Raw genomic sequence first — 23,070 nt, 5'->3', positions numbered from 1 at the left:
GAATCAGAGCAAACCGTGTCGCAGAGAAGCAAGTGGGTGCAGACTTTGAGTAACTTTTTTTTGGCTTTCGGAAGGCATGAAGACACTTAATCTCGGGCAGCTCGTTATAGTTGCTTTTCCTGTGTGCGTTCTGTTACTAGATACAGTATCTAACTTGTGGTGGAATTCCTGAAACTTTTCCGTGCCACATATTCGGGAGAGGGCCCTACCTCGAACTAACTAGACGACGCAAGGGACACCCATCAAGTCAACCCAAATTTCTTAGTATATCCCGGCCTCAGCAACGTTCGTGACATCGACGAGGCATACGCCTTCCAGACATGATGAAGTTTTAAAGGTTGAGTCTAACAGCACTCGAGCTCAACACACTACCTCTAGCATTATTTTCGGCTCACACATCTATTTTATGACCAAAAAGGGCTCTAGGCTATAACTTACATTCCAAAGCCTGGAGGTAGAATCAGATTATGATATACTCTTTGCAGGCTTCATGAAGTCTATCCGTGCTGCTTTGTTTTGATTTGATATAGATATGGGAGTAGTACACTGGAAGCGTCTGAGTGTCTGATACACTCCTGGGCAGTGTGCTCTATCCGAGATCTTGGATATGATTTTCGTTCTGTGACCCGTGCCAGATGGGACCGTATGCTATCTTTGACTTCTGCTAGCCTCCTCCACTTCCCGTAGGTTAATGCAAGAGGATTTTTGCAAGTGGCTCTTCATAGCTTTTAAGATTTGCAAAGCACGGATACTTGTCTTTTGGGAAAGTAGTCCCCACATATATTTCTTCCGTGTGCGCACAGAAGAGGTGGTTGATACAATTGGCAACGTATCAACATATGTCATGATTCGTTTCTGAAGACGTCTCCTGGCAGAAGAACAACGATTTCCGGTTAAACTGGGCCGAGGATTCAGTTCAAATGGAGCCTCGAGGATGATTTGAAGCAGTGTGTAAAACGATATAGATTCTCTCTGAAACCAGGATGGAAGGAGGAAGACCGCAGTTGATATTAAACACATTTGATACTAGTTAACTATTGAAGCCAGAGGAAGGTCCCAAGGCTCGGATAATAAATATAATATGCTGCGTAGTGAAAGCTACCCTTGACTCCTGAGTGGCTTCATACATTATTTACTTTCGATCTGAAATATCTAATTTGGCCGTTTGGAAGCCCATGCATTGTGATTACATACTCGGAGTGCAGGGACCTGTTGCGCCAGAAGCTGATTAAAGATTTCTGGTCATTATTTGTTGATTCGCGAATCAAGCTTTAGCTTTCCATCTGCGCAAGCGGAAGGTGGCACAAAGTCTTTTTTTTTTCCTGCTCCATAAAAAAAGAATCGACCCAATAGGGTTATGAGGGAGGCCGTGCGAAGTTTTTCTTTTCTTTTTTTTAAAGGTCACCCCGCTCCAACAATTTGATATCTCGTTAGCCTTGAATTATCTCGAAAATTGATTGATTGTAAGCTCATGTCGGCCGAGGAAGAATGATGACTCTGGCAGAAACGAAGAAAATTTCCCCGATGCGAAAGACGAACGTAAATATATACTTTATCCCACAATCGCATGAGCGAATGCGGATATCGGTGTTGTCGGGGCGGACTCAAACGCGATACATGGCTTCCTCAGACTGCGGTATGCAGAGGGGCTGACTTCAAACGTTGGAGTAATAACACTATCTACTCGTACAGTAATTGCCAAAGGTGGGAATGGCGCAATAAGACTCAGGAGGGTAAAGAGTAGCTGTTTCTTTGAGGAAGTTTGGTGGTTGCATGAAAGAGACCTCTTTTCTTGCCAGGTCCGGGAGTGGAGACATTGGGTGAGCAACCAGCGCAAAATTTGGGTTTATCCTGGAGGAAAAATTTTGCCATACATGACGTTGCGCCCGGGGGATGAGGCATGATATTTTTTTTCCACTAATTTTCTGCTAGGACGCGATGCGATGCGTCTCCGCGCTCAGGATGGGCCCTGTTACAAATAAATCTGGGCTGTTGCTAGTTAGCATTTTGCTTTGCCTCCAAATCGAAGTAGCAGTCCAATACTAATACTCTCTCAATCTGGATACTCTCAATCTGGATTGGCCCTCCAGATAGTACAGGGCTGACAAAGAAGCATGCAGAAATTAAAGGACCATAGAATATCACGACTGTTAATGAGGGCAGCAGTGCAACGGCAGTGGCGATTTAGCCAATCTCCCTGAGACACCGTTCGCCTCCGCCCGCTTCAGATTGCGATGACCCAGGCTGATGTAACGGGCGCTGTCGTTAAGCTGGCCCCAGTGGCCCGCGCACCCAAGCCAGCCACTCACCTATGTGCCTTACTCTCTAGTTAAACCCAATGCCCAGCCCCGCCATACGCCCCACCACTATCAAGTATTTTCACCATTTTTGGGGACCAGATCTGTCGGCCATTTCTGCGCAAGGAGCTGGAAGGTTGCTGTGTCATCAATCAGCATCATCTCTCCCCGCCTCCTCCCACCTCCACCTCCGCCATTTTCCACTCCATTCTCCTTCCTCCCTCGGCCTTCTTAAGGATCCGCATGTTCTTCGTCCATCTCAAGTCCTGATATTGATCTGGCTTATTTTCTACCTTGCGGCTTATCTTGATCGTTTCTGCCCAGTTCTTCCGCGTCTTACGCTCCAACACTCTCTTCGAGTTTTGAACTCGAAGTCCCCAAGATACCCCCGCCCTAAAATTTCCTCCTTGGCTCCTTTCCACCCTGCTGGCCCAATTGCACAATGGCCAGCTCGTTCACAGAAGCTTCAGACAGGCATGGTGCTACGTAAGTGATCTCTGTGGCTGGGCGGGGCTTTGCCCGCCCGGAAAGCTTATCTCGTCAAAAGCCAGCGTCAAAATCAGACAAGAGGAAGAGGTGATACGCATTGGCTCTCATGACTTCTGCAACCTTCGCAAGGAGAGCCCACCATGGGCGATGCTTATTTCTATCATCTTTTCAGTCAACCTTTGGCTCGCTGATTGCTCATATTTACTTGCGCCCGATCTGACTTTGTTTTTACTAATTCTTTTTTTTTGCCGACCCATTAGCTCGATCGAACTGAAGGATGACACCGTCATTGTCGTTCTTGGAGCATCGGGGGACCTGGCGAAAAAGAAAACCGTGAGTTTCTAACTTGCCAGACTCACAGCTCATACTGACGAGATAGTAGTTCCCCGCCCTCTTTGGCCTGGTAAGCGGATAGACCTGAAATATAAGAATTACCCACGACCATGATTTAACTGCCGTTTATAGTATCGTAATAAGTTCCTCCCGAAAGATATCAAGATCATCGGATATGCGCGAACGAAGATGGATCGTGCCGAATACATCCGGAGAGTACGGTCATATATCAAGGTTCCCTCGAAAGAGGTTGAGGATCAGCTTACCGGATTCTGCGATATCTGCTCGTATATTTCTGGACAGTACGACCAGGACGATTCGTTCGTTGTGTTAAACAAGCACTTGGAGGAGCTCGAGCAAGGGAAAAAAGAACAGAATAGGGTTTTCTATATGGCACTTCCTCCCAGCGTCTTCATAACCGTCTCTGAACACCTAAAAAAGAACTGCTATCCCAAGAATGGAATTGCGAGGATTATCGTGCGTTTTCCTTCTACTTTTTCCTTGACATGGATGTGTTGGATGGACCGCTAATATTGGCTTCGCTCAATAGGTAGAGAAGCCATTTGGAAAGGATCTGGGAAGCTCACGGGAATTACAACGCGCATTGGAACCCAACTGGAAAGAGGAGGAAATATTCCGGATCGACCATTACCTCGGGAAAGAGATGGTGAAGAATATCCTGATTCTACGATTTGGTAACGAATTCTTCGGGGCTACTTGGAATCGCCATCATATCGATAATGTTCAGGTACGATTTACTTCAATCGCTCAGTGCATTCGAAGCGCATAATGACTGACGCATATCAGATCACTTTCAAAGAGCCATTTGGTACGGAGGGCAGGGGAGGATATTTCGATGAATTTGGCATTATCCGCGACGTTATGCAGAACCGTTAGTTCGCGTGAATCCCCACTCTATTTGCGTGGGTTTTTATATATTAATTTTTTTTGGCTTTAGACCTCCTTCAAGTCCTAACCCTGCTGGCAATGGAACGGCCTATCTCCTTTTCCGCTGAAGATATTCGGGATGAGAAGGTACGTGTCCTGCGGGGGATTGACGCGATCGAACCAAAAAACGTCATCATTGGCCAATATGGAAAATCGCTCGACGGAAGCAAACCCGCATATAAGGAGGACGATACAGTGCCAAAAGATTCCAGATGTGCAACATTTTGCGCAATGGTGGCGTACATTAAGAATGAGAGGTGGGACGGTGTGCCCTTCATTCTGAAGGCGGGTAAAGGTTGGTTCTCCTCCTGTCCGAGACGCTGGAACATACTTCTCATATTAATTATTTTTTTAATATTCCAGCTTTGAACGAACAAAAGACGGAGATCCGCATACAATTCCGCGACGTTACCTCGGGTATCTTTAAAGATATTCCGCGAAATGAACTTGTAATTCGCGTACAGCCCAACGAGTCCGTATACATCAAGATGAACTCAAAACTCCCAGGTCTTTCCATGCAAACCGTCGTTACAGAGCTTGATCTCACTTACCGGCGAAGATTCTCAGATCTCAAGATTCCCGAGGCATATGAATCTTTGATCCTAGACGCCCTGAAAGGGGACCACTCCAACTTCGTCAGAGACGATGAATTGGATGCCAGCTGGAGAATCTTTACTCCACTATTGCACTACCTAGATGAGAACACGGAAATCACGCCAATGGAGTACCCCTATGGTTAGCTTCTCCCAACAGAACCCCCATTTCCTTCTCTTCTCCATTCTTGCCCTCCTTTCTTTTTTCGTCTTGCCTGACAGCTAACTCGATTTCCTCCTTTTTAAGGTTCTCGCGGCCCGTCTGTCCTAGACGATTTCACGTCGTCATTCGGATATAAATTTAGTGACGCGGCCGGTTACCAGTGGCCTCTTACCACCACTCCAAACCGCTTGTGACAATCAAAGTTGGCGTGAGGTTGAATCCGTTCCTTGTCAACTTAGTTGTGTGACGTGTTCCATCGTTCAGTCGCCCGAGCCAACTACGCGCAGGAACGGTGACCCCAATATATATATATTCTTTGCTTTTTAATTCAAGAAAAAGAAAAGGAAAATTTACGGATTCAACAAAAACGGAGAAACGGAGGGGGGACCGGGGGCGGGGCGGGGAATAACGATAAATTCAACCTTATATGCCCCATTTTTGCGCTTAAGGTGTTTGGTGAGGTTGAAGAGAAAGGAAGCAATGACATCTGTGTGCGCATGTCAGGGGGAGGGGTAATGATAAAAGACAATCCGGAATGATGGAAACAAAAAAATGCTGGGCTATGACAGAGGAGAGAAGGGATGGCTAAACAGGCGCTCAAATGAAGGGGGAGAAATTCATCTCATTTTCCTTTGTATGGGAGATTTGTTGGTTTGATTCCCATTGGATGCTCATTGACTTGTGTGGTTGCAAATGAAGATGAGATGTGGTTTGGAGAAGAGAGGCGTGTGTGTGAGTATCACAAACATTATGAGATACAAATGAACTCAAGGATTCTCTCCCTTTGTCTTAATGATTTCATTGTGTTCTGCTCACCCTTTCCTACTCTTCCCATAATTTCACAAAAAACCTTGGTTCTTTTCCCACTGAAAGCCCTTTCTGCGGGCCCCTTGGATATCTTTTAGGGTTTGCTCAGCTCCTCTTATCTCTGATCTTTTAATCTACTCCTTCAGCACCAAGTCTCATGTTCACCAACCAATCTTGACAATCCATTCAACCAGGAAAACTTCCCACTCTTGAATATTGTTGGACGTTAACCACCCCATCCTTTTTGTTATCCTGCCATATCTACTCTCAATCAAACAAACCCACCCTCCTGCCCTCCTAGCCTCCTGCCCTTCTCCCCCCTCGTCTTCTTCACCCCCTGTTTCTTCCAGTGCCTGCTCCGTCTTTCCAACCTCTGGTCCATTTACCGAGACAATCAATCTGCAACTGCCGGCAACTGCAATCGCTACTTTGATGTCCCTGCGCAACAGCCCACACCCCACATACACATTTCTCCGCTGTCACTAGAAAGCTTAGCTGATGGGAAGCGGGGGGGGGGGGTTGGGGTTCCCGAAGATTTTAATTAAAAGCAGTTGGACGTATTGCTAATTCCCCCCGAAACTAAAGGGATTCAAATTAGTTTTTAATCGAGAAATAATGTATTGATTATATGGGTTTCTGTATGGGGAGTTGAGTTCATATAGCTATATATATATATACACTATGTCGATGGCTAGATCGATAGGTGGGATATGAATATAACACCTAGCTGTAGCTGTTCCATATTTTGCATTACAGTATGCTTCTGGACTACCATTGTCTTTTTTTCACAAAAAAAAAAAAAAAAAAATCGGATTGATAACCAAAAATGCTATTTGGTTAGTTATTTTTTTGACTCTTTTGACTTGGAAGATTGAAGAATGAGTTATTGTTCAATGTGTAGAATTGGTGATTTTAAGCTGCCATTACGCATTGCATGAAATCTATTCTTACAAGAGTGGAATAGTGTATTAACCATGCGCCTAGCCTAGATGTTACAATACAGAGTATGGTTTTTTTTTTTTTTTCCAAACGGGTGTTTTCGGGGGTAATGTATGAGATGGGTATTGACATGTCCTCATCATTGATGAACGTCTTTGCTGCCCTACATTTGATGTCTTGAAGCGAAAGACATAGTTACTCCTGTGCTGTGGCAGCTGATGTAGCAATGCATGCTGTGTAAACAAAGCTGTGAGGGTTGAAATTTGGAGGGAATATTATATTATTTTATTTTATTTTATTTTATTTTATTTATATATTATTTGTTTATTATTTGTGTTTATTTACTTCTATTCTGCTTCAGGAGCAAACTCAGCACTCTTTCAACACGAGTTGGTTTCTCTGTAGCGATTTGTTCGTATCCCAACCCGCAATTGAAGTCGCGTGAGGAGATCGAGGTTTCATGAGCAACAGCTCCTTTGGGAGGTTGCTTGCATTTTGGTTTAAATTACTTCGGACTCCGATTCGAACAGGGACCGAAGGTGACCCACAAGCGATGAAATGCTAGTATGAACAAGGCATGGCGTACACGGGAACTCTCGCTTGCATCTCTCTCAAATATATATACTGTTTTCCCCCTCCGTACAATCCAGTGGATGGAACTATCGTTCTTCATTCTTTCTGTAGTTACTCGGTCTTCTGAGAGCCAGGCAGAAGGCATTCTCGGGGGTGACGCGGCTTTGAGATGAAAGGACCATCTGTTCAAATCATGTCCTGGACATGTCCTGTTATCGTGTTACTCAGCCTAACAGGGTTCACGCATCCCAGCTCTGTGGCACCTCGCTACAGAAATAAAGTACGCAGGAATGCCGATAAACATATTTTAGGGGTATTCTTGATCAGCCCTTCCAGGGCTCAGTCGTTTGTCAAAATCAAGGCTGGTAAATTTCTTCGGAGGGCAAGCATTCACAATCAATTCCTGTAGCAGCATAGCCCAGCTCGTGGGGTGTGGGTTCATTGTTTCGTTTCCCCAATCGCGTGTTCTTCTGGGTTTGGTTTCAGCTTCGCTTTGCAATGATATCTGGCCATTGGATGATGTTGTCGCCCGCTTTTCCACTCCTTCGATCATGGGCAGCCGCTTCCAGCTAAGCGAGCGCGGCTTATGCTCGAGCCGAAACATAAAATTCCTGCATTATTCTCAACCTGTCATGTTATGCTCTCCACCATCACCACCTCTCCAAAAATACACCAGCGTACCAGATCCTTGGCATAGCACTCATCCCTGTGCCAAGAATCCTTCCGGAAAAGGATTCCTTTTCCCTCCGCTGCTGTGGGTCTTCCGGAGCTTCGAGAATTCCCGCTTCCGAACCACCCAGCGCTTCTGCCTGTCGAAACAAGCGGCGTGACTTTTACCCGAGACGGTCGATATATATGCCATTTTCTTGCAGGCACCAACGGGATGACGAGCCATGCGCTGTCCCTGCCTCGAGAGGTGTCGCAATCAGGCTGCCATCCGGTTGAGGCGCGGAAAAATGCAGATCCACATGGACGCACAGTCATCAGGCTTGAGGTTGCCAAAAAAAAAAACTCCTCAGAGATTATTGGTCGGTGACCACGATAGACAAGGTCTCTTGGAGGACCCTTCTGGATAGACGTGAACAAAAACGAAAGCCCTTGTCTTTTTGCCACCGCCTTTGACATCGAACTCCTAGGTTTCATTAGCTAGCTTCATTAGCTAGCTTGTTAACTACCCCAATGCTTCCTTACCCAAATAATTAGAAAAAAACACCCTCAAAATCCTGATCGTTGGTTGTTGACTTTTAAGTTACCTAATCGCCTCCAGCTGTAAATCCATGATTCAATCCTTTTCGGTCGGGCCGCCCGATGGTGTGCATTTCGGGACATGCAACCTTGATCTGATTGATACCCGGCTCGTTGCGAGCTTGTCCCATGTTTCACGGGGTTTTCAACCATGCCCTAGCGTATTTCCAATAATACGCAGAATTATTTTCATGTTATTTCAGGATATTATGACGCTTTGGCAATGAAAAACGTGGTATTCAAAACTTTAGCGGTTCAGGAACGCTCCGACTCGTGGGACCTCTAATCCTAGGCCGTCAGCTCCAGCTAGTCAAACACACCAGCGGTGTCCAGAGCGAGAGATCGGAAGGCATGAGCAGTAAACCGAGCACGCAGGGGTGGTACATGGGGAAAATTTCACATATATTTTTTGTTCTCCCGGTGAGGTCCCAAGAGGCAGATCTGGGAACGCTGGGCGCTGTTACCAACCGGGACCGTCTTTTACCGCCATCCGATCAGACCCACCTGCCAAATGACCCCCCCAATGGGCGAAGTGAATATTTACTTCGTATCATCTCAATTCTTCCAAAAATATATATTCACCCATTTCTGTTCTCCCGTCTTTCGTTAAAATTTCCTTCTCTGTCTGTGTTTGCCTTATCTATTTTTACATAGGTGATATAGATCCCCGTGGTCTTTCCTGTCTTTCCTTTCTTGGAGCTTTCCTTTCCTCGTCCCATTTCGACTGCTAAAGAGAGTCGACTTCACCCATAATCTGCCCCACGGGGTAGCCAGACGAAGCCTCGGTAGGCCCTGGTCTAGCCTCGGCTGCCCATCACCCAAAGAGTATCAAATCATATCACGCAACATACCAGTTGACATCCCAGCGAAAATGGCGAAGCAACGTCGCAACGATAGTATTTGCAGTGAAGATACCGCGCGAGACATTGATACATCCAAGGTAGAGGATGATATCAAAAGCCTTGCGAAGGAATTAACCCGGCAGTCTACCCACATCTCAACTCTGGAACCTCACAACCCATTTATTGACCCAGAGAAAAACGCCATCCTCGATCCCAATAGCGTAGATTTCAACGCGAAGGCATGGATGAAGAATTTGCTGGCTCTGCAGTCACGAGATCCCGAACGATATCCCCGACGCACCGCTGGGTTTGCGTTTAGAAATTTAAACGTACACGGATTTGGAAAGCCCACTGACTATCAAAAGGATGTGGCCAACGCTCCATTGGAAATCGGGAACCTTTTCCGTGCCATAACAGGGTCGGGGAAGCATCGAATCCAGATTCTTCGTGATTTTTTGGGTATCGTGAACGATGGAGAGATGCTTGTTGTTTTAGGCAGACCTGGAAGGTAAGTAATGTTCTATGCATATTGTCATATTGTGCACAGAGAAGTTAAGGGGATGACAGTGGATGTTCGACCTTTTTGAAAACGATTGCGGGTGAGATGAATGGCATTTATCTGGGGGATGATTCATATATCAACTATCAAGGTATGCATGATGTTCAAAGTGTGAACCCGTTTGAGCTTGCGTTCTCATAGTGCTTTCACCGCCATAGGCATCCCGATCAAGCAAATGCACAAGCAGTTCCGTGGCGAGGCCATCTATACAGCAGAGACAGACGTTCATTTCCCCCAATTAACTGTTGGGGAGACCTTGGAGTTTGCTGCTCGTGCAAGAGCTCCGGCGAACCGAATTCCTGGAGTTACGCGCGACCGACATGCTATTCACATGCGAGATGTGGTCATGGCCTCGTTTGGTCTCAGCCATACAATTAATACCAATGTCGGGAACGATTTGGTTCGGGGTATCAGTGGAGGAGAGCGCAAACGCGTGAGCATTGCGGAGGCATGCCTAAGCCAGGCGCCGTTGCAATGCTGGGATAACAGCACTCGTGGGCTAGATTCTGCAAACGCCTTGGAATTTTGCCGGACTCTGCGTCTGTCTACGGACTACATGGGAGCCACTGTCTGTGTTGCAATCTACCAAGCTTCCCAAAAGGCTTATGATGTATGATTTTGTCTATTCCTATAATTCGGCTGTCAACTTTTTTGTCTTTGCTTGGATTAATGATCATATAGTACTTCGACAAAGTTACCGTTCTTTACGAGGGACGTCAAATATATTTTGGCCGAACTGATGAGGCGAGGCAATTCTTCGTGGATATGGGCTTTGAATGCCCTGAGAGGCAAACAACCGCAGATTTCTTAACGTCCTTGACCAGCCCCGTCGAACATATCATCAGACCGGGCTTCGAAGGGAAAACGCCCAGGACACCCAGCGAGTTCGAAACAGCCTGGAAAAACAGTGCAGCATATGCCAAGCTCCTGCAGGACATCGAAGAATATGAGACCCGATATCCAATTGGAGGACCATCTGTGGATAAGTTTATCGAGTCCCGGAAAGCTCAGCAAGCAAGATCTCAGTAAGTTTTATCTTTTAACCCCTAGGATACAATCAATCCCTAACTCTCCTATGTAGACGAGTGAAATCTCCTTATACCCTCTCTGTCAGCCAACAGATCGGCCTCTGCGTGCGCCGTGGTTTCCAACGGTTGCGTCGTGACATGTCATTGACTCTCTCTGGCTTGCTCGGTAATTTCTTCATGTCTTTAATTCTTGGGAGTGTCTTCTACAACCTTAACCAGACAACGGAGAGTTTCTATCGTCGTGGCGCGCTACTATTCTTTGCTATATTGATGAGCGCTTTCGCTTCTTCACTTGAGGTATGTCCTTGATGATGACCTCTTCTTATCTTGTTCCGTTCGAAGTCTGAGCTAACTAATTGCTTGTCAGATTCTAACCTTGTACGCGCAACGCCCTATTGTCGAAAAACATGCCAGATATGCTCTCTATCATCCCTTTACAGAAGCCATATCCTCCATGCTTTGTGACCTGCCGTACAAATTCCTCAACTCTATTACGTTCAATCTTCCCATCTATTTCTTGTCCAATCTTCGCCGAGAGCCCAGCGTTTATTTTGTGTTCTGGCTTTTTGCATTCGTCACAACCTTGGCCATGTCTATGATATTCCGCACTATCGCTGCTACGTCCCGAACGCTCGCCCAGGCATTGGCGCCAGCCGCTGTCATCATACTTGCCCTTGTTATCTACACCGGCTTCGCCATTCCTACTCGTAACATGTTGGGCTGGGCTCGGTGGATAAACTATATTGACCCGGTTGCGTATGCATTTGAAGCGCTCATGGTCAATGAATTCCATAATAGACAGTTTGAGTGTGCTGGATTTATTCCCTCGGGCGGAGAGTATGATAGTTATCCTCTTGAAAATAAAGTCTGCGGGACAGTTGGATCCATTGCTGGCTCAAGCCGAGTTGATGGCGACCTCTATCTCCGTCTAAGCTTTCAGTATGAATACAGCCACATCTGGAGGTTAGTTGCTATCTACTTTCGTTTTACTTTCTGTTCGCCCACAAGTTAACATCAAATCAGGAATCTGGGGATCATTTTCGGGCTTATGTTTTTCTTCATGTTCACGTACTTGTTTTCAACCGAATATATCTCCGAGGCCAAATCCAAGGGTGAAGTCCTACTCTTCCGTAAGGGCCATAAATCGAAAAAGGCGAAGAACTCCGATATCGAAGCGTCCACGCCAACAACTTCTGGAGAAAAATCGTCAGGATCAAGCTCCCAGGGGGTTTCAGCCTCGATCCAAAAGCAGACGGCTATCTTTCAATGGAAGGATGTTTGTTATGACATTAAGATTAAAAAGGAAGAAAGACGCATTCTTGACCACGTCGACGGCTGGGTTAAGCCTGGGACATGCACTGCACTCATGGTAAATATTTGCTCTTTTGGTCTTTCTTATTATTAGAATAAACTAACATTTCCTTAGGGTGTTTCTGGCGCCGGTAAAACAACGCTCCTTGATGTCCTCGCCACCCGTGTCACTATGGGTGTTGTCAGTGGTGAGATGCTCGTCGATGGCCAGCCCCGGGATGGGTCGTTCCAGCGTAAAACTGGCTATATCATGCAACAGGATCTCCATGCTGCGACGTCAACCGTGCGAGAGGCGTTGAATTTCAGCGCATTATTGAGACAGCCGGCTAGCGTTTCACGCGCAGAAAAGCTCGCCTATGTGGACGAAGTGATCAAATTACTTGAGATGGAGGACTACGCTGATGCTATTGTCGGCGTTCCTGGAGAAGGTATGAGTAAAACTCGTCCATCCGGAGCGTCAAGGGAATATACACTAATATGCGTAATCTATCTAGGCCTAAACGTCGAGCAACGCAAACGACTAACTATTGGAGTTGAACTTGCGGCAAAACCACAACTTCTTTTGTTCCTTGATGAACCAACCTCGGGGCTTGACAGTCAAACTTCCTGGTCTATCTTGAATCTCCTTGACACGCTTACCAAACATGGCCAAGCAATTCTTTGCACAATCCATCAACCGTCCGCTATGCTTTTCCAACGTTTCGATCGCCTGCTCTTCCTTGCCAGCGGTGGAAAGACAGTATATTTTGGTGACGTTGGCGAGCGCTCTTCGATCTTGTCGAGCTATTTTGAAAGGAATGGTGCTTCTCCCTGCCCACCAGATGCCAACCCTGCCGAATGGATGTTGGAAGTCATCGGCGCTGCCCCAGGGTCTAAGAGTGACATCGATTGGCCCGAGGTATGGCGTAATAGTCCTGAGCGAAAGGCAGTACATGCACACCTCGATGAGCTCAAATCCACCCTCTCCGAGAAAGGAAAAACTGAACTAGCCAATCGCAGCCCCGAAGATTATCGTGAATTCGCTGCGCCTTTCAGTGTCCAGGTCTGGGAGTGTTTAATCCGAGTTTTCTCACAGTACTGGCGCTCACCAGTATATATATACTCAAAAACCGCCTTGTGTAGCTTCGCTGCCCTTTTCATAGGCTTCTCTTTTTTCAAAGCACAAACCAGTCTACAAGGCCTCCAAAACCAGATGTTTGCTGTTTTCATGTTGATGAACATCTTTGGCACCTTGACCCAACAAATTATGCCTAATTTTGTTGCTGCACGTGCACTCTACGAGGCTCGCGAGCGCCCGTCCAAATCGTACTCATGGAAAGCATTCATAATAGCTAACATATTCGTCGAGCTTCCATGGAACACGCTCATGGCTGTCATCGTTTTCGCCTGCTGGTACTATCCCATCGGACTATACAATGCCATCCCCAGTGACCAGATCCATGAACGCGGTGGTCTCATGTTCTTGCTAGTTCTCACCTTCCTTCTCTTCGCGTCCACATTCTCCCACTTGGTCGTCGCAGGTGTTGAGGTCGCCGAGACTGGTGCCAACCTTGCCAACCTCCTCTTCATGCTCTGTCTGGTCTTCTGCGGTGTTCTTGCAACCAAAGAAGCCCTCCCGGGTTTCTGGGTTTTCCTCTACCGTGTTTCGCCCTTCACTTATCTTGTCTCCGCCATGCTTTCCACAGGCCTCGCGGGCGCTGACATTGTCTGCGAACCGGTCGAGTTCCTCCGTTTCAACCCGATCGCTAACCAGACCTGCGAACAATACCTGGCAGCATTCAGGGAATCATACCCTCCCAAAGGATACCTGGAGAATCCCCTGGCAACCTCAGACTGTGGCTTCTGTACCATGCAAAAGACTGATACCTTCCTTGCGAGTATTGGTAGCTATTACTCTGATGCATGGCGGAATTTTGGTTTTATGTGGGTGTATATTGTGTTTAATATTGTCGGGGCTGTGTTCATTTATTGGCTCTCACGTGTCCCTAAAGGGGCGAAGGCAAAGGGACCCACCACCTCATGAGTTTGTTTTATTCATCACTTTCTCTCTCTCTGTACCTTGCATTTTTTTTTTCCTTTTCCTTTGATTTCCTCTTTTCATTTTTGTTTATCATACATTTGAACGAAAAATCATTTTCGAAACGCGCAACAACAATAGTTGCTCTCGGAAGTGATTGTGAAACTTAGATATCCCACAATAGACTGCATAATATAGAGCCAGCCCTCTTTGAAGGTGGCAAGAGGCTAATCAATAATGATCTGCATCTAACGTTACTACTTCCCTCAAAAAATTCCTTTTTCGTTTTATTAATTAAAATCGACCCTTTTGGTATCTATTTTACAGTTAGTCGCAACTCACAGGATCGGGAATCTATCGGGCGCGTGCCAATCGCCAAACACGAATTAGGCACTCCGGATTCCTTTCTTTTTCTAACCAGATCACATCTGCACCGGTAAGCGCTGTTCATGGAATGCTTTTCTCAAGTAGGCACTTTGGTGTTGGGGCCACCACTGCTGAGACAAGAAGTGGATTTGAATCCCACCCTCTCCAAAAGAATATTATCACATCTTGGTGGATATTGAGGGTACCATTTCTTATCTCATTGCTATTGATAACTGCCACAGCAGGGTGGAGCAGTGTTCAACACTATGTATGTAGTCTAGATGGATTCAGTGTAGTGTGGGGATCTAGGATGTTGTGATCCTTACACAGTGAAGTCTCTCGTCATGAATAGAGAAATGCAACCATAAGGGTAGGCTAGTCTCTGATTGCATACGCTGTATAGCCTTAGAAAAGATATGAACAACAACAACAACAACAGAAGGAAGCGGTTCATCAATTGATACTCCCCAGGGTTTAGGGTTGATCAACGCTGTCTTAGTAATCCATGTGGAGGCGCTATAACTAAACAAATCAACCAATAGGAAGCTTGAAACATTCAACTATCCTCAAAACTCCACGCTTCATCACCCTGATCCGGTTGTATCATTGCTCTTTCATTGCTGCTACTGAATTTCCCAGGCGTAGGCAGCGTTGGTATAAATGGTTCTTTCTCCTATCTGGCCTGCCTTGCTCGTCTCGTGATTTGCCCTGTTAAATGTTCCACGAATGGGGTGGAGCAAAACCAAGCAACTACCTCGCCATCGAACCACCCTTGTTTGGTTTTCCCTCCGGGACATCGCAAACAAACACCAAATAAATAGCTAGGACGACGCCCTATTCCAGAGGCATTCTCAACATTAACGGCGCCACGGCGTCCTCTCCCGCGCTTGGTCTCGACCTACTCGCAGCCGTCCCATGCTATGCGGCAAGCAGCATCATGGGTTGGCACGCCCTCCATAAAGGGCCGGACTGAAGCCACGCGAATGGCGCTGTTGACTTTCAGTCTCGTTGGACTCCAGTGTGTTTTAAAGACTTCCCTTCCTTCTATCCTATTCCATTGAGCGATGCTAGCGCACCGATTTGCCTCTCATCTTCCCGATTGTCCTTCTGGGAGGATTACATATTGATGGAACTTGTAATTGCTGACTGTTATGATGCGTGTAGATTTACTTGGGGCGTTGAAATGACATGTAAATCGAAACCCCTGCTCCCTTTTTTTTTTTAGCCGTTTCTCTGCTTCAGGCCTTTCCCACCCCATTTCTTGGCATATTCAAATCCACCTATCCCTAGCTATCGATTCTTCTATGTATCTGCGAAAAGTGCCAATCTTAAACTAACCCACCTCGGGAAACTGCAGATTGTACGCCGTATCTTCTCCAACTCGGCCTGACGAAATCAAAAACCTCACTAGTATGGATCGCTGGCCCGTTGTCGGGATTGATAATACAGCCTCTGGTCGGGATAATCACGGACCGATCTACGTCAAAATGGGGCCGTCGGCGTCCGTTCATGATAGTTGGCTCGTTCGTTGTTGGGCTATGTTTGTTGGTTTTGGGCTGGGCATCGGAACTCGTGGCTATATTCATCTCTGACGAGGATACGGTATGTGCGGGCTCCCTATTATTGTGTAATTTGTAAAAGCTTGATGGCCGAATCGGATGTCGTTTAGAAACGAAATCATTGGCTTTAACTAGTGAAAGCCGCTGGTGGGGGGAAGAATGAAAAGGGATTGGCCTTGTAAATGCACTGTATTCTAACCTGGAGCAGAGGAAAAGCGTTGCGATTGCAGTCGCGGTATTCAGCATATATGCTGTCGATTTTGCGATTAATATCGGTACGTCTCTGCGACACCTCTCCTTATTTGTCTATTCCTCATTCCCTCAAACGGAGTTCCATTTATGATGACGGTTGGCTTACATTTATGTGGTTCAGTTCAAGCATCTTGTCGTAGCTTGATAGTTGACACCCTACCAATTCCTCAGCAGCAGCTTGGGTCAGCATGGGCAAGCCGGATGGCCGCTATTGGCCACCTTATAGGCTATGGAATCGGTTCAGTCGATATGCTGAGCATATTCGGTCATGCCTTGGGCAACACACAGTTTAAGCAGATGACTGTAATTTCTGCCGTTTCTTTAATTTTCTCCGTCTCTGTTACATCATATACGGTGAAAGAGAGGGTGTTGATTTCACTCAGGTATTTGAAATACCTTTTTATCCCACGGTTCGTTGAATTTGACTAAATATGAGCCGTCTCAATGCGTTTAGAGATTCGGATAAGAAGACAAGCGCACTCAAAATACTCGCCCAATTGTTCAGAACGACGGTCAGCCTGCCACCACGGATACGGGCTATTTGCTGGGCCCAATTCTGGGCGTGGGTCGGTAGGTCGTCAATTCCCAGGACTCTGATAATGCTTTCTGTAACTAATTTGTGAATGATAGGTTGGTTTCCGTTTCTCTTCTACAGCAGCACATGGGTAGGCGAGACTTATTTCCGCTACGAGGCACCCAAAGAAGCTGCCGAGAAATCGCCAGATACGTTAGGAGACGTTGGTCGCCTTGGAAGCATGTCTCTTGTGATATTTTCCTTGGTCACATTCATCAGTTCCGTTATTCTCCCCTTTGGTGTCGTCTCACCGGATACCAAACAACCCTCCATCCGCCGTTCTCCTTTGGGCCTGATAAGGTTTCTTAACAAATTCCATTTCACTCGACCCGACCTGCAAACCGCATGGATGCTTTCACACATTATGTTTGCTTTAACAATGCTATTCGCCCCCGCAGCCCGTTCCGTGCGGTCCGCCACACTGCTTGTAGCAACTTGTGGAATCCCCTGGGCAGTCAGCTGCTGGGCTCCATTTGCCTTTATGGGAGTGGAAATAAACCGTCTAGCGATTCCATCATTCACAAGAAAATCAAGCGTCACCATGATAACCTCCGCCACTTTTAACAGACACAACTCCGACCTAAGCAACTACGATGTCGAGCTAGAAGACCGCGGTCCCTCTATCCTCCGTCTAAATCACAGCAACAGCCCAGATTTGGATAGTGACAGCGAATCGGCCGATGAAGAAGCGGTTTCTTCCACTGGTGAGTTGGCGGGTATCTATCTGGGTGTGCTTAATGTATACACCACGCTCCCTCAGTTCGTCGGCACGCTCATTTCGTGGATTGTATTCAGCATCCTCGAACCTGGCACTTCGTCGATAACGACGGATGGGGATGTGAGTAACGGGGTTTCCGGAGAGCAAGATGACGGCAAATGGATAAATCGACACCGTGAAGGGCCTAATGCGATTGCGGTTTGTCTCTTTGTTGGCGCTATAAGCGCGCTAATTGCTGCGGAAGCTACGAGAAGGTTGAAGCATGCGAGATGATGTGGGGGAACATAAACTTCTTACAATCTGATGGTTGTCCAATATTTTGCTCTGGTATCACTGTTTTTGTAATTGCGGTTGTACATGATAGATTCCTTCTTTCAATTCAATGGTGGCCAGCTGGTTTGGCATCATTCAAAGCAGTTTTCCATTTCTATTGTGATCACTCCTTGACTCTGCAGACTTCCCGATTATAGTCTGGCATATTTATACCATGTAGCATGGAATGAGGATTCTGCGATGTACCAGATGCTAATGAACTGTAGGCCATCCTACAAAAACAATAAGCTCTTAATATAATCAATCACACAGGACCATTCACCCAGGCCTCCTCTTCACAAAATTCTCCAAATCCTGCCTCGTCGCAACCCCCATCACAAACTTGCGACTCGCATCGGTTACCACGGCAAAATCTTGCTTCTCCCTCCTCTCCACACCAGTATCATCTCTTACCAGCTCTCCATCGAAGAACCTCTCTAGTTCCTCCAGCGGCGTCCCCATCGTGATAACCTTATACACATGCCCGCGCCTCCGGAAACGCAACATAGCCTTCTCTACTGGATCGGATTCTGTGACGGTTCCTTCTTTTAGCTGTGCTTTTAACCTTGGGATGCTAAGGTAACCAATCAGCGAGCGCGATGAGGAGGAGACTACGGTCAGGTGGGTGTAGTCGCGCTCGTAAGCGGCGAGGAGGGCGCTGGAAATTCGATCGTGCGGGGAGGTTGAGAGGGCGGCTGGTGGGTCGAGATCTTCGACTGTGGCCTGTTTGGGATGTTTGAAAAAGAAATACTCCTTAGCATTCCACGATAATGGGCTTGGCTCTGGCTGTCTGGGCTATTTTGCTGGGTACTTACACCACGATATTTGTCGGACATGGAGGTTAAGGATATTGAGGGGGAGACGGTGGAGGGCTGGATTCCATTGGTGGGAGAATGTTCGCGCTCATACGCTTGACTGGCAGAGAAATAAGATGTCATTGTGATGGGCAAGGAGATTGAATTCTTCTACAAGTTTGCTCTGGCACACGATAGGTGGTACGGCGTTCCCTGCCCCTTGTTGCTCGTGGAATTGCTATGATGGCAACAAATTGATCTGGCGGGGCATGGGAAACGCGGTTAAGCGCTTTGTCGTAGCGAGTGGAATTGATGGAAGAGAGAATGAGGGCTCTTCGGTAAATTGGGGAAATCGCAATGTAGCTCGAGGTATCTCCTCCGTCCTAGATTTAAATAATATGTTGTTCTGCAGCTCTCAAGGCCCGGATGCGCCAGAAATTCGATGTGAATAAACTCGCGGCAATTAGTGTGAAAAGTTAAGCGCAGCCGCGAGCTTACCTAAACTTGGCCAAACGGAGTTTAGACCGGTAAGCCCGACAAACTCTATTGGGACTAGCGCCACTCCTCCGACCTGGAAATTGAACATGGCCTTCTTCGTCTTCCCTTGCTCGCTCTGTCGTCCATCTTGATGCTCTGTTGAGACTGCGCGAGAGCAGTCCGTTAATTTCTCTTCTGAGATATATATAAATCTATTCGGTTGGAGGAAGCTACTCATTCTACTTGTTTGCTCAGTTCATTTGGAGCTAGCTACTCCACACATGTAAGTCTACGACGACGTCATCACAAGCCGGATTGCTCCGTACTAAGGCCCATCGACCAGAAAGCCATCAAAGTCAGTGTAAGCATACCTTGCGAGCAATCGGCTTTGGTTACTGTTCTCAATGGATTCATATTGACTCTTTGACTGATTAATTTATTGATTGATGAGTGTGATTTCTCAACCTAGTTTTCCACTAGTTAACTCCCACGATGCCTTCCATATTTCCCAAGCAAGATACCCTTGCCAGCACCTTTGGCTCAAAACATCCACTGTTTGACTCCCATGGAGAGGCGCAGATGCCAACTGCCACTCCGATGGATAGGCCTTTGTTCCCTGCATGGAGTGCTATTGATGATGTCAAGCATAAGGCAGAGGCCGTGGGCAAATCGGCCACCAAAGAATTCGACAAGGCTAGCGCAAAGGTCCAGTCAAAAACGGGTCACATCGAAATGCACAGCGCGAAGTATTACGCTTCATGTACCTTTGGAGGTTTACTGGCTTGCGTGAGTTTGTTTAGGATCATTCTTCTCTTTCAATGCTCCTTTTTTTTATTCTTGTCTTTAATTACCTTCACACGTAGAGTAAGGAGTCATTCCAATGACAATGATTAGGGCGTTACACATACTTTTGTCACTCCTCTGGACTTGGTGAAATGCCGTCGCCAAGTTGATCCCAATATGTATAAGGGTAATTTCGAGGCTTGGGGGAAGATTGGCCGAGCAGAAGGCGTGCGCGGCATCTTCACTGGCTGGAGTCCCACTTTCTTCGGATATTCCGTAAGTAATTCGATTTCTCTCTTTCTCTATTATGTCAACTATTACCAAAACTCCAAATTGGCTTTAAGGTCGTGAGACTAACGGCCCGGCCCCCGGGGTCGTTCAATTCATTAGGCTCAAGGCGCGTTCAAATACGGTGGATATGAATTCTTCAAGAAATTCTACAGTGACCTTCTAGGAGAGGAAAAAGCTGTCCGCTGGAGAACATCAGTATATTTGACTGCCAGCGCTTCTGCAGAATTCCTAGCAGATATTGCACTTTGTCCATTCGAAGCTGTAAAAGTGCGAATGCAGACGACAATCCCACCCTTTGCAACCGGAACCTTTTCCGCAATTTCTCACGTCACCGCAAAGGAAGGCGTTGGAGGGTATGCAGCATCCTTTTATTCTTTTAAACGCATTTCAGTGAGGCGGAGATCATAGCTAATACGGGCTCGTCACTCGTCAAGACTGTTTAAGGGGCTATACCCACTTTGGGGACGTCAAATTCCTTACACCATGATGAAATTCGCGTCCTTCGAAACGATCGTGGAAATGATTTATAACCGTCTTCCAGGACAGAAGTCCGACTACAACAAAGGTGCACAAACAACCGTCGCGTTTACTGGTGGCTACTTGGCTGGCATTCTCTGCGCTATTGTATCGCACCCAGCAGACGTCATGGTCAGCAAACTGAACGCCAATCGCTTGCCCGGTGAAGCGTTCGGCGCAGCTATGGGCCGAATCTACAAGGATATTGGATTTGTGGGCCTTTGGAACGGCCTACCGGTTAGAATTGTCATGATTGGCACATTGGTATGCCCCATTGATTCACAACTAGAGTTAAGTTAAACATTCGACTAACTACTTTAATAGACCGGTCTCCAATGGATGATGTATGCGTTCTCTTCTATACTTTCAAGATTACTTCTCCTCTCATTGCCGAATAGTATCGAGTGCTGACTATCTCCTTTCCACAGTTACGACTCCTTCAAGATTTTCATGGGCCTGCCAACAACTGGTGGGCCAGCTCAAGCGAAACAAACCAACTAGATATCTCAAGAATGTGGATAGAAAAAATCGACTGGGAAATTACCTGCTCTTGTGATATATTATCCATCGCTCTGTAGATGCTCATTGGTATTATTGGAAAATACTTTGTTATACGTCTCTTTGTGTTTCTCTGTTTGTGTTTCTCCACCAGTGAACATCACGTATTTCTCTCCTCTCCTTTTGATTTTTCTGCAATGTTAATATTTACATGCCACTGTACCACCAAAAACCAAGATTCTGCTGTTTCTTCCATTGATCCCTACCTAAGCTACGTCCCGGTCGTGATGGATTAAAAGATTCCAGGTATAATTGTATTAGATAAAACCGTGGTACAGATAACCTTCGCTTATTATTTCCTCCAGTTTAGTGATCAATAAATAATAAATTCCCTGTAGCTGAATTAGGATCTTTCACCTCAAGTCACGGCAGCGTCTATAAACCACTCAATGTATACCGTGTAATGCTTCAAGCCAGTGGTAACTTCGCTCAATAAGCCAGGTTATTACACGGGGCCCATTGGTTCCAGCTACGTTTTTGACGACTGTTCTGTGACGATCTCTAAGGTATTTTCACTGACTGCCCTTTCACATTTTGTTATGTGGCTGACTGGCTAGATCAGGAAAAGCATAGACGTGGAATATCGCCGCCAACCACGAGCCAGCCGCAGATATGTGAGAAATTTTTCTTGTCTCTCATGCTGGTTGAACTTTCTAGATAAGGAGAGAATGCCGGATAATATAGGGATAGATATCAATCGAGATTTGAAAAATATTCCTTCAAATGTCAACACCGCTTTTATTTTCGGGTTAAATTGGTCCCAATCAATAGAGTTTGCAAATTCTCAGGGTAAAAAGACAAAAGAACGACATCCGGGTACTTAATTTACGTCGATATTGCGATAATGAATTTAGCCGTTCCTCAACGATGAATTAGGTGTGTCCAATTGCGCGACATTTTGTGATATATTGGGACCTGAATGATAGATTGAATAACCAGATAATGATGATTGGGACATATGATCGAGTATGCTTTACATTACCAGGTTCTGGAGGGATTTTCGACAATGCGAAGACGGAGAAAATTGTCACAGACTTAACCATTCAAAATTAAGTTAAGCTTAAAAATTAGCGATCCAGACTTCGCCAAACCCTAGAATCCCGATCGATCTATAAAGTCATCTCACCAACAGGGCTGGCTATCCCCTGACTTGCTATGTACGGTAGTAGGTTTATCCAACCTTCGCGGCAAGCTTTTGATAGACTGGCCAGGCGGATTGACAGTATCAGTGATCAGGTTGTGGGATGCTAAAAAAGGTTCGCTAGGTAATGGATATTCCCCCACTAGCCAATAAGGAGCTTGCTTTCCTCATGTTTATTCCCTTGCTCCTCATGCCAAATATATGCCAATTATAACCCTTTCCAATTTAATTTCTCAATCATGGCTTTGTTTCTTCCCGTAGCCCGAATTAATTATGTTTGTTTAGACATATAAGCGTCGCAGGACAAGTAAGATCGGTTGCCATGATACCTAGGTTTCTGTCCCGTTTCCGAAGTGGTCCATGACACCGATGTCGTTCCTGAGATCTCAATCCGGCCATTGCAAGATGGGGATTGTTATCCTGATGTTTGTTTTAACCTCATTACTAACTGTTACCCTCATAAATCGGATTTGAAGGAAGACAGTCGAAATTGAATGATCGCCGGAAACCAACAGTTTTCAAACTTGCTTCTCTGGTATTATATGAGTTTCCGTCTTGGTTACTCGTGCACATAGTAGCATGGCA

The 23,070-nt window shown here is 46.2% G+C and overlaps 7 protein-coding genes across 7 annotated transcripts; 4 read left to right on the top strand and 3 right to left on the bottom strand.

Moving 5' to 3' along the window:
* Positions 1-2,739: 2,739 nt before the first annotated feature.
* HCBG_00217 (glucose-6-phosphate 1-dehydrogenase) lies at positions 2,740-5,017 on the top strand (the record flags this gene model as incomplete). Its single annotated transcript, XM_045427267.1, has 9 exons — positions 2,740-2,783; positions 3,047-3,119; positions 3,169-3,189; positions 3,252-3,596; positions 3,670-3,867; positions 3,927-4,011; positions 4,078-4,362; positions 4,431-4,802; positions 4,908-5,017. 9 exons carry the CDS (start codon positions 2,740-2,742, stop codon positions 5,015-5,017), a joined length of 1,533 nt encoding a protein of 510 aa, XP_045291242.1.
* Positions 5,018-7,498: 2,481 nt separating this feature from the next.
* Positions 7,499-8,740, bottom strand: HCBG_00216 (uncharacterized protein; the record flags this gene model as incomplete). The annotated part of the gene is made up of 3 exons (XM_045427266.1): positions 7,499-7,612; positions 7,824-8,258; positions 8,708-8,740. 3 exons carry the CDS (start codon positions 8,738-8,740, stop codon positions 7,499-7,501), a joined length of 582 nt encoding a protein of 193 aa, XP_045291241.1.
* A 518-nt stretch (positions 8,741-9,258) lies between these two features.
* Positions 9,259-14,150, top strand: HCBG_00215 (ABC transporter CDR4; the record flags this gene model as incomplete). The annotated part of the gene is made up of 9 exons (XM_045427265.1): positions 9,259-9,737; positions 9,797-9,879; positions 9,947-10,398; positions 10,470-10,813; positions 10,870-11,113; positions 11,184-11,779; positions 11,840-12,185; positions 12,243-12,555; positions 12,622-14,150. 9 exons carry the CDS (start codon positions 9,259-9,261, stop codon positions 14,148-14,150), a joined length of 4,386 nt encoding a protein of 1,461 aa, XP_045291240.1.
* Positions 14,151-15,430: 1,280 nt separating this feature from the next.
* HCBG_00214 (sucrose transporter) lies at positions 15,431-18,023 on the top strand (the record flags this gene model as incomplete). Its single annotated transcript, XM_045427264.1, has 7 exons — positions 15,431-15,528; positions 15,675-15,700; positions 15,868-16,112; positions 16,278-16,344; positions 16,443-16,731; positions 16,776-16,891; positions 16,952-18,023. The coding sequence occupies 7 exons, from the start codon at positions 15,431-15,433 to the stop codon at positions 17,884-17,886; spliced, it is 1,776 nt and encodes a 591-aa protein (XP_045291239.1).
* Positions 18,024-18,204: 181 nt separating this feature from the next.
* On the bottom strand, positions 18,205-18,863 carry HCBG_00213 (uncharacterized protein; the record flags this gene model as incomplete). Its single annotated transcript, XM_045427263.1, has 2 exons — positions 18,205-18,648; positions 18,741-18,863. 2 exons carry the CDS (start codon positions 18,861-18,863, stop codon positions 18,205-18,207), a joined length of 567 nt encoding a protein of 188 aa, XP_045291238.1.
* Positions 18,864-19,688: 825 nt separating this feature from the next.
* On the top strand, positions 19,689-21,688 carry HCBG_00212 (mitochondrial phosphate carrier protein; the record flags this gene model as incomplete). The annotated part of the gene is made up of 6 exons (XM_045427262.1): positions 19,689-19,982; positions 20,091-20,255; positions 20,370-20,623; positions 20,705-21,050; positions 21,111-21,130; positions 21,215-21,688. The coding sequence occupies 6 exons, from the start codon at positions 19,689-19,691 to the stop codon at positions 21,285-21,287; spliced, it is 1,152 nt and encodes a 383-aa protein (XP_045291237.1).
* Positions 21,689-22,194: 506 nt separating this feature from the next.
* Positions 22,195-23,058, bottom strand: HCBG_00211 (uncharacterized protein; the record flags this gene model as incomplete). The annotated part of the gene is made up of 4 exons (XM_045427261.1): positions 22,195-22,259; positions 22,327-22,378; positions 22,506-22,591; positions 22,935-23,058. The coding sequence occupies 4 exons, from the start codon at positions 23,056-23,058 to the stop codon at positions 22,195-22,197; spliced, it is 327 nt and encodes a 108-aa protein (XP_045291236.1).
* Between the last annotated feature and the right edge of the window lie 12 nt (positions 23,059-23,070).

This window comes from Histoplasma capsulatum (genome assembly GCF_000150115.1).
Source record: "Histoplasma capsulatum G186AR genomic scaffold supercont2.1, whole genome shotgun sequence".
Taxonomy (NCBI): Eukaryota; Fungi; Ascomycota; class Eurotiomycetes; order Onygenales; family Ajellomycetaceae; genus Histoplasma; species Histoplasma capsulatum.
Note: the sequence above shows the minus strand (reverse complement) of the source record. Positions and strands in the feature narration are given on the sequence as shown.